This window comes from Phalangium opilio, unplaced genomic scaffold, assembly GCF_054372755.1.
Source record: "Phalangium opilio isolate 3A_F unplaced genomic scaffold, DU_Popi_V2 ptg000002l_1, whole genome shotgun sequence".
Classification (NCBI taxonomy): domain Eukaryota; kingdom Metazoa; phylum Arthropoda; class Arachnida; order Opiliones; family Phalangiidae; genus Phalangium; species Phalangium opilio.
The window spans coordinates 13,705,162-13,715,083 of record NW_028324144.1 but is presented as its reverse complement, the minus strand read 5'-3'; the positions used below and the strand labels follow the sequence as shown (position 1 = coordinate 13,715,083).

Here is a 9,922-nt window from a genome sequence, read left to right as displayed (position 1 = left end):
AATATTTCTGAGAGTTTGCTAAGGTCAAAGGTGAATCTGTCTGTGTCCGGATTCCAAAGTAATCCCAGAATTTTGTTGCTTTCATGATCAGCACATCCATCTAGCTTCATGACTTCTCCCTTTGTCGCCGCCTGTTTTCCCCATCTCTTTCTTAGTTCCGGGCAGTTGGTCATCCACTTGCGCAACTTCATATTAGCATCTTCCATTATTTTCGATACTTTATTTGACAATTCAAAGGCTCTTTCTGTGTTTTTCGCTCCACTCGCATAGTCATCAACGTACAAAGAATTATTTAGAGTTGCCGCAGCTTCGGGTTCAATATCTTTGTAGTTTTCCACGTGAACTTTAATAGTTGCTGCAAGCAGGAAAGGACTAGGACTTGCTCCAAACGGTACTCTGGTCATATGGAAGACTTGAAATTCGTTCTCTATTATTCGGCCGTTCTGCTCCTTCACCCATAGAAATCGAAACGAATTGCGTTCTTCCTTCTCTAAAGAGATTTGCAAGAATGCCTTTTCAATGTCGGCTGTGATTGCAACGCGATAGTTTCTGAATCTCAAAAGCATGTTCAGGATATCCGGATTTAGGTTAGGTCCTTTTGAGAGGCAGTTGTTTAAAGACGGCGATCCCTTAACGTGTGATGAAGCGTCTAGGACGACTCTCAGTTTGGTCGTGGCTCTGCCTTCCTTCAAAACTGGTTGATGTGGAACGTAATAGGTACCCTCCGGTTTGATCTCCGGATGTTCAACGACTTCAATTATGTTCAGTTTAAGCTGCTCGTCTATGACGTCCTTGTAGTTTTGCAAGAGTATTGGATCGGCTTGGAATCTGTGTATCAACTTCATCATTCGTGTCTACGCTACTGTTAGGTTGTCATTAAGCTTTTCCTTCGATACATTCCACGGTAACTTGACATGATAGCGCCCATCTTTGAAGTTAAGTTGTTCTCTGAAGTTTTGCATGACGTTATCGTTTTCTGGATTTGCCATTGTCGGTTCTCTGATTCCAATGGATTCGATTTCCCAAAACGCTTGAAGAGTTTTCGAGACTTCCGCTTCGTGTATGCTGACCTTCGCTACGGATATCTTCACAGTGTTTATTGATATATTAGCTGGGCTTAACAGACCTTGAATTGTCCATCCTAGTTTTGTTTCAGCAGCTATCAGATTCTTCGTTATTCTTTCTATGGTTCCCGTTGCGACGTCAAAAAAGTAATCTACTCCAATTAGCATTCCAATAGCAGATGTAGTTGGTGTGTCTTCCGTGGGTTCGTCAGCCAGTTCATATCCTCTTGAGTTTACGAAGGACATAACTTCATTGCAATCTACCAAGGTTAGGGCCCTGCAGATATATGGTACCTCTACCGCGAGGATTTCTATCTTCGGTCTATTTGCTCCTCTCGTATTTTGAATGGTTAGCCTTACGATTTTCCTTTTGACAGTAGTTGGATCTTCATTTACGAAGTTTTCCACTTCCACGTCGAGTTCTCCGCAAACGGGTAAATCCAAACGCCTTGATATTTCTTCAGTGACAAATGTTCCTTGGCTGCCGTTATCTAAGAGACAACGAACTATTTGGCCTCGTCCTGTCTTCTCCGGATTCTCCGCCCTTGCTTTAGCTGTTTGTAGCAAAACTGTCTTGTGCAATCCAACAACTCCCGATGTCAGCTTGACCCTTGTTTCGTCTATTTTCTCTGACGAGCTCTTGTTCGACTCTGGTTCCAATTTATGACTCTTGTTTTCTGCGCAGATAGCCGAGTTGTGTCTTCTTTGGCATATTCGACAGGTGTTAAATCTCGAAGTGCATCTCTTCCCATCATGACCCATTCTCGAGCAAACAAAGCATCTGTTTTGATTCCAGAAGATGCGCATTTTTTCTTCAAATGAATAGTTCGAGCAATCGTTCGTGGAATGTGTCTCCGACTTGCAGATGATGCAATACACGCCCTTTGGTTTTTCTCTTATTTTCGTTGAGAGTACCGCGGCCGTAGAATAGTTTGTTTTATCGCGTGAACTGTATCTGCTCCCGGCAACTGGACCTTCTCTTGTGTTTTCTCGCGCTTGTACCGCGCGTTTACCGTCACCTTTCAAAGCTGCGCACACCTCTCTAGCTTCCACTTCGCGTCGTACAAACTCTAATAGTAGGTCTATATTGAACTCGTCATTTGGTTTCAGGGTTGGCACGCTGGTAACCAGTCCGGTTTTATCCACCTGGATTAAACCGGTTTAAACCACGTTGAAAAATCCAGTGGATTTTTCAAAAAATATGATAATAGAGTACAGTGCAGGCACCATAAAGTGAGATGGAAGGAAAAGTTTGACACACATGTCTTTACCTCTTTACTTCATCGAAATGGTCGATTCCCATATATTGTGGGTTAGTTTGACGCGCCCTCCTCCCACTGCCCCACCCAAAAATCATGAGACTGAGTTGAACTTTTCGCAACGCTAAATTGTTGGGTCGGACCGCGCATTTAGAAAAATCTTTATCAGGCCCTGCCCTATTGAAGATCACAAAAAAGCATACCAGGGCCCGACCCTGCCCTATTGAAGATAATAAAAATGTCTACCCGGGCCCGACTCTGCCCTATTGAAGATAATAAAAATGTCTACCCGGGCCCGTTTCTGCCCTATTGAAGAAATAAAAATGTCTACCCGGGTTGATGGTATGATAACCCTATCCGACCCGACCAGCAAAACGTTTTAAGTAATTTTCTAACCCAACCCGACCTAGGATTTTTCGACCCGATATGGGTCGGGTTGCATTGAAAAATCCCGATTAAATTAGGGGCCCTACTCATCTCTAAGGGAAATGATTCTCAATCAGACGGCCCAGCAGAAGACAACTAGCGCACAAAATGTAAAAAGAAGTGCTAAAATTAAGCACTAGAGAGTAGTTTAAAAAAGCCGGATAAATCCAATAAAATCCGGTTTAAACCAGCAAAAAACCATACCAGTGGCTTTTTCAAGAAAAATCCGGATTTTTGCCAACCCTGTTTGGTTTACAGTTCATAGTACGTTTTAATCTTAACTCGTATGGTAAAGTGCCTATTATTTTTGTGCATAAGGAAATGCCGTTAGCGGCTGTGTCAATCCCTAACCCTTTAAGACTTCTAATATTAGACGCGTATGAGTCATACAGTTTTCTCAAAGCTAAAGTATCGTTAGAGTTCTCAATACCATTAATAGTATGAATATTGTGCATTAGTTCGTGAACCATTAAATGTTCTTGTCCATATTTTTCTCTCAACAGTTTAACCGCGACATCATAGTTTTCATTAGAGGCTCTTAAACCTCCAATTGTACTTCTAGCGTCTCCCTCCAAGTAAGAATCTAAGTAATAAAACATTTCTACCTTTGATAGTCCTTCCTTTTCTTGAACCGCCGACTTGATTTGACTCCAAAATCCTGGCCATTCTGCAAATTCTCCGTTGAATTTTCTTATCTGTAGAGTTGGTAGCCTGCACTCTTCTTTCTTTGGTTGCGTGGATCCCGTAACTGAAGACGAAGCTCCGTTTGTTCCAGTTGTTGGAGGTGTAAGTGATTCTAATTTCTTGTTAGCTCTGGTTTTAGCGAGATCCATCTTGTCGTCGTATTCCATGATAGTTGTTATTTCTCTCATCAGCGTCGGGTCTGCATCATCCGCCACAGCTGGCCACAGAGCTAGGATCTGCGCGTCATAATCCTTTATAGTTTGTTCCTTTCTACTTAGCAGAGATAATTGTTCTTCAATTAAGATCACCGTAACGTTCGCGTCTTTCACTAAATTCTCGATAGTTGAAGTAATTGTAGTCACGCTTTTTCTAATCGCAGTTCTCATAGACTTAAGTTTGTTCAAGTCCGCCATTTCGCCAGAGTTTCACAAATCTTCAAATTAACTCCGTTCTTTGAGCACCAATTTTGTTGGCAACTAACAGTTAATCCCGGGTTTCGGCACCAAATTATGTGGCGACTAATTCATTTTATCGAAAAGCCCGTCGCGCACAGTGGGAGAGCTAGCTTTGGGAACGACTGAAAAATTCCCTGATCGTGTTCGGAATTAAATAAAGACTACGGAAATTAATATCGAGTATACTGATTTAATTTTAATCTGGTTTAAAACAATTAAATTACATTTGCTAATTTGTAGCTTTCAATTGTGCTCATTTGGAGCTATCTAAATTTACGTTTGCTAATTTGTAGCGAGCTAAAATCTTGCGACCATTTGGGTCCGCGTACAATTTGAGAATTCTAATATTTTTCTGTTACAAAGCTACGATTTCAAATGTTTACCCTTGACCTTTGGTATAACTTTCTTGCAGATTAGGTAAAAAAACTTATTTATTTCGATCAAAAAACATCTCAGACTGATAACTACAGATACGCCCCTAAACCATAGGTTTTTTCGAGTATAGTCTTTTTTAACAACATTGGCTTTGATTTTTTACACAAATAGACGACAAATTTTCAACAAGGGGCTAAAAAAGCGCGCACGAGAAAAAAACTTCTTTACTAGACGCCATACGTCCAGTTGTGAGCGAGACTAATAAATATTAACTGTAGAACTCGCAGCAGACAACTTTCCTTCTAAAGACTTAAGCTATCCTCAACTTCCTCAAGCAGCATGCCTAAACCTCCGCGCGCCACCATTCTTAAACCACCGCACATTGCGTGCTTCGGAAGAGGCGGAGTCAAATTATCCTTTTTTGTGGCTTCAATTAGAGTTCGTTCTGGTGGAGTCACCAAATAAGTGTTTACTTTAAAAAATCGAAATCGGAATGATGGGGATGAAAAGCCCTGAACACACAGTATTCCTGACGCCATGCATTGCCAAAGCTATGCTAGAGAGACCTTGAAAAGCCGCAACAATACTCGTGCGAGGAGGTGATTCTCCCCCGCACGAGTAAAAAACCACCACCCTTTATCCCCTTTTTGGCCATTTACTGTTTAAACGGTCTGTTAAAAGGTCACCGGAACGTTGAATTTCTATTTGGAAAAAGTCGTTATTGACGTCACAACCCCCCCCCCTCCGGAGAAAACAGAGCTAAGGTATTTTCCCCAGTAACACGAGTGTTCCGGGTTCGAGTCGGTTAGAGGTAGATTCGTCGGTTTATGGTCTAGTCGGTAGTTACGACTAAAATCCGACTGTTATCCAACTTCAGTTGCCAACTCCGCTTTGCAGTCGGCCGTGAGAACAATAAATTTGAGTTGGCTGATAGTTGTATTTGAATTCGGTTAATGTAATGAAGGATTAGGTCGGCTGCTCGACTCGTTACCAACTAACATGCGTTTCTATCAAATAAAAGATAACAATAAGGGTCTAGAGGTCAACATATCCGACGGCCTACCGATCATACTAAAGATTTCAGATTTAGTTATAATGAAGCTTCTTCCGCGTTTGAGTCGGTTCGCGGTAGATTCGTCGGTTTATGGTCTAGTCGGCACTTACAACTAAAGTCCGACTCTTATCCAACTTCAGTTACTAGCTCCGCTTTGAAATCGGACGTGAGAACAAACAAATAGAGTTGGCTGATAGTTACATTTTAAGTCGGTTGGTGTAAGGAAGGATTAGGTCGGCTGCTCAACGCCTTACCAACGAACATGGTTTTTTTATCAAATTTACAACAAGGGTCGATCGAGAGGTCGACATATCCGACTACCTACCGATCAATACTAAACATTTCAAATTTCGTTATTTTAAGACAAATCAAAGATACTTGGATTTGTATTACAAACAAAACATAAAATTTTATTTTAGAAATCTCTCGTTTTAAGTATCATTTTAAAGTAACATTAAAGAAAATGTTACGGTCTACGGCCTATTTTAGCTTTCCCTTAAATTTACATAAGCCTTTAAAACCGTTTCCACGGTTAACTCATTGCTACTTCGTTTTTATCGGAGATAACTGCAGTGTACACTAACGTTAAGTGCAGTCATTCATGGCTATCTCCACTTTTCGTAAACCGCCCAAGGTGCGGAATTCGGTCCAATGGGGCCTCCCTTCTTTGGTTTCGGTTGAATGGGATTTCGGTCCAATGGGAGGGAATCATCAGAGACACTTCGCATTACCTACAGTAAAAGATCTCTAAACCGACCTATAAAAAATTCTACAGTCGACCATTAACAATCCATCAAGCCGACCATAAACAATTCATAAAGCCGACTATAAACAAATCGTAAAGCCTACCATAATCAAGTCGTAAAGCCGACCCTAAACAAGTCGTAAAGCCGACCCTAAACAAGCCATAAAGCCGACCACAAACAAGCCATAAATCCGACAAATAGCAGTCGATAAAGCCGACTGCAATTAGATTAATAATCCGACCATAACCAGATAACAAAGCCGACTTCTTGTTTGATAATGTAAGAGCTGGACACGCTTACTTTTTAGAGTCGGTTAAAGTGCTGGCAAAATTTCTATCCCGACCTCATTTTGGAAATCCCGAAAAGTTTCCGTGCACGTTTGAAAAGGTTGGAAAACCGCCGGACCGACCCATTTTCGGGTAGGACATTTCGACTGTCAAAAGGAAAGTCTACCGACCATTTTGCGGCAGTATAGGGCAGTGTCGGTTGAATCTCGAGCCGACTCCGTTGGCCCAACGTCGATATCGCTACTGGGGTTCCTGTTTTTGAGTTATTGAGCCTTATCCTGCAGGTGATACAATTGGGTCAATCCCAGCTCCTTTCTTTTTATACGATCGCTGGTTCTAGCAAACGCATCGGGGGGTTTAGGACTCTCGGAAGTGGGGACTGGGGAAACACTGCAGTCGCAACAGAAATTAACCTGATGTGAGGAACTGCTTTACAATCACGAAAAAATTCCTCTTTGACGCGTTTTACATCAGCTGCTTACGTGAATGATCAACCCAATTTCTTTCTTTGAAGTGACACAAGTGAGAGTTTATATAGAACAAGTAATGAGATTGCATCTGAATTGAAACACTATACGCATATCAAAGTTAATATAGAACGAGTAATGACGATTGCATCTGAATCGAACACCATAAGCGTATCAATAAAGCGAGTAGGATGAAAAGATCTCTTACGAAACGATAACAATTTCTTTTTGCAGAATTCTAAATGAAAATATTTTAAATATGTTTCGGTATTACGATTCTTTTAGTAGTTGTGTAGTCTGTATCATCTCAATATTCCAGGAACATATTTTGATATTAATATTTCAAATTTGGTGTTTACTTTTTAATTCAGGTTTACTACATTTATATATAGTGTAAACGTAAATTTTGACTTCACTAAATAATATGAATGTTAATACTTTATCTTTCCATAAGTGTTGTTAAGATTCGGTCTCTGAATTAAGATACCAAATTGACCTTCTTTCGTGTCATTTTTAGGAGGTCTTAACGGTTTAGAGTGAGCCGAATGTTAAATACACATTTAAGTGATAGATGTTATGTTCTTTAAAGGAATTATTTTGGTTATGTAGTAAAATATTAGACCCTTTAACCTTTACAAGTGCACTTGGCCATATGTCGCCAAATTTGTGATATTTATTTGCGGTTTTTCTCATTGGCTGATTGATTTCTGTTTAAAAAGTAATTTTTTTTATTGAAAATGTTAGCCCTCGTCTCGGCTCGGAGAAATTTATTTTGGTTTCCCAACTTGTTTAATATTAGTACCGTCAGATGAAAATAATGAGATTGAAAATTAATTTTAACAGTGAAAATCTTTTTCCACGTTCTACTGTTTTATTTAATGGTTTTTCACCGTTGTTTTAACAGTCATGAATGGCTGCTATGGTTTCGCCGTTAATTATAATGGCAAATTAACACGATCGAGGAAAACACTAAATTGACTGTTATATTTACGACAAAACTTGTTACTGTTATATACCTGTAAATTTTACACTGTTCCTACTGTTTGGTGGGGGTAATTTTCTTTAGAGTGTAAGAGTGTTTGATTAAGGTTTATTTAGGAAATGGGCCTATACTGGATGTACTACAATACCGGGTCAACCCGTGGCGGAGGTGGAGCAAGCCCCAAACTCTCGACTTCTAATTACAAACTGTAAATGCAAAATAAAATGGCACTGATGGAAAATACAAAACTGTTGCCTTTTATTAAAAACTTTCTTATATATTAATCTTGGTGACAATCCCTTTATTTGCGTCTAAAACTATTAAATCTCCTGGACACGTCACGACAAGAGAAAAAAAACCATTATGTTAACTAATTAAACCCGTGCGGATAAACACGCGTTTAATTTGGTGAGAAATTTAAACTGGAAAATACCACGTGGCCACACCAAGACTTACCAGACTTAAACTTTCTAGTGGCTCCCTCTACTCCAACAACGCATGGTAGACCATATTCTCTGGCCACAACAGCGACTAATTCAAATGTATTAAAACCACGTGCGTTTATATCTATATAAAATAATTTTGTTACCATGAGACACCAAGCCCCCTAGTTCCGTAATAACTCCCGTTAACATGGGAAAGTAAGGACTCCATCCTATATCAGTTCCCTTGGCTATAAGAATTTCACCTTTCTGCAAAAAAAGAGCTAAAGTACGCAACAAGAACTAGTTTAACCCTTCACGTCGCAAGTACTTGAATTAATTTGGCTTCCTGAAGATTTAGAGCGACTCTAGCCTTGGCTTTGACGTACCCTTGACTCACGGGTGTTCCCGACATCGTGAAAGTTGCCTGAACTGGTTCTTCCTCTTCGTCGCTGCGGTTGATCTATCGGACAAGGGTTAAACAATCGTAAATCTAACTCCATCTTAATGAATATTGTTTAATTACAGGAATTGGATATCCTTTACTAATTAGCCCAAATTCCAAGGCATCAAGCTTTGGGAAGAGTGCCTTTCGACGAATGGCCCTGAAATTGGTCAGTTTCAAATTTAAAATTACCTAATATTGACCTTCCTATTATGATTGGTTTTACTTTTGAACTATTTTGGCATTCCTCGTTTCAAACAGTTCAAAAAGCTCAAAGTTAGTCATAAAGAAGTACAACTCCTTTTCGGGTATCAGTCCTTCAAGTACCATTTGCTCTGCCGTTTTCCAACAGGCTCGTCGCCATTTATTCACAGAGTAAATGTACAATGACTTGAAAGAGATACATAGTAATACTGAATTGCATCATTTTTACCCCAAAATAATAATAATAATAATAATAAATTGAAATACAGGGTTGTGCGTACCTTTGACATTTCCCTACAAGCTACTTGTCGTCTGCATAGCGGAATTAAAACTCTCAAGTACAATTTGGACATAAAGGTTAGAGGGACCACCAAGGCTTTAATCGTGTCCTTAGTACTCATAGCCGTTTTGGTTTTCTAAAATTGTAAGTTGGATCCAGCCATTGACTATCCACGAAAGCACGTCATTTAGTCTTAGTCAATCTTTAAACAAATACTTTCTTACCTGAAGCGTCTCAATTAAAGGCATTTCGTCCATTTCCCACGATTTATAGTAAACGTCGAACTTTCGAAATTTCCCACAATTGAAAACATTTTTAAGAAGGTAGAGAATAAGATTCATTTACCTCATTGATGCCTCGATGTCCGTGCGTTTTGAGGAACTCCTGGTACTTGAGTCCCACTTCGGACTTGGTGCTTTTCAGCCAACCAAGGGCGGACTAAAAGAATTGAAGAGTTTTAAGAAATTTAGTGAAAAACCATCACGAAAAGGTACCTAGAGCGCTCGATGTAATTGCTAATTATTACTTTTTTGGTCATTCTTTTAAATTCGTTAACATCAATAGCTTTTGCGATAGCTCGACTCAATTCCTGCAAGATAAATAAAAGCCCGTTTTCTAATATTCTTTAAGCCTTGTTTGGCACGACGTTTTTACCTCAATTGCCACCGGAACAGTTGAACTTTCTACAGTTTCCATGCAATGCGAAAGTATCGTGGCAAAATCATTCTATATAAAGTTGCTCCATTCTAAGATGTGAAATAAAATTTCATTA

General features: G+C 39.7%; 2 protein-coding genes across 2 annotated transcripts; both read right to left on the bottom strand.

Annotated features, from left to right (window-relative positions):
• Nucleotides 1-854: 854 nt before the first annotated feature.
• On the bottom strand, nt 855-3,846 carry LOC149720087 (uncharacterized). The gene is made up of 2 exons (XM_089864122.1): nt 3,140-3,846; nt 855-2,184 (listed from the first exon to the last, which is right to left on the bottom strand). The coding sequence occupies exons 1-2, from the start codon at nt 3,844-3,846 to the stop codon at nt 855-857; spliced, it is 2,037 nt and encodes a 678-aa protein (XP_089720248.1).
• A 719-nt stretch (nt 3,847-4,565) lies between these two features.
• On the bottom strand, nt 4,566-9,582 carry LOC149720086 (uncharacterized). The gene is made up of 11 exons (XM_089864111.1): nt 9,375-9,582; nt 9,152-9,316; nt 8,893-9,056; nt 8,748-8,826; nt 8,553-8,684; nt 8,389-8,491; nt 8,256-8,330; nt 7,448-7,524; nt 6,820-6,908; nt 6,676-6,776; nt 4,566-4,708 (listed from the first exon to the last, which is right to left on the bottom strand). The coding sequence occupies exons 2-11, from the start codon at nt 9,269-9,271 to the stop codon at nt 4,566-4,568; spliced, it is 1,083 nt and encodes a 360-aa protein (XP_089720237.1). The 5' UTR covers nt 9,272-9,316; nt 9,375-9,582.
• Nucleotides 9,583-9,922: the final 340 nt, after the last annotated feature.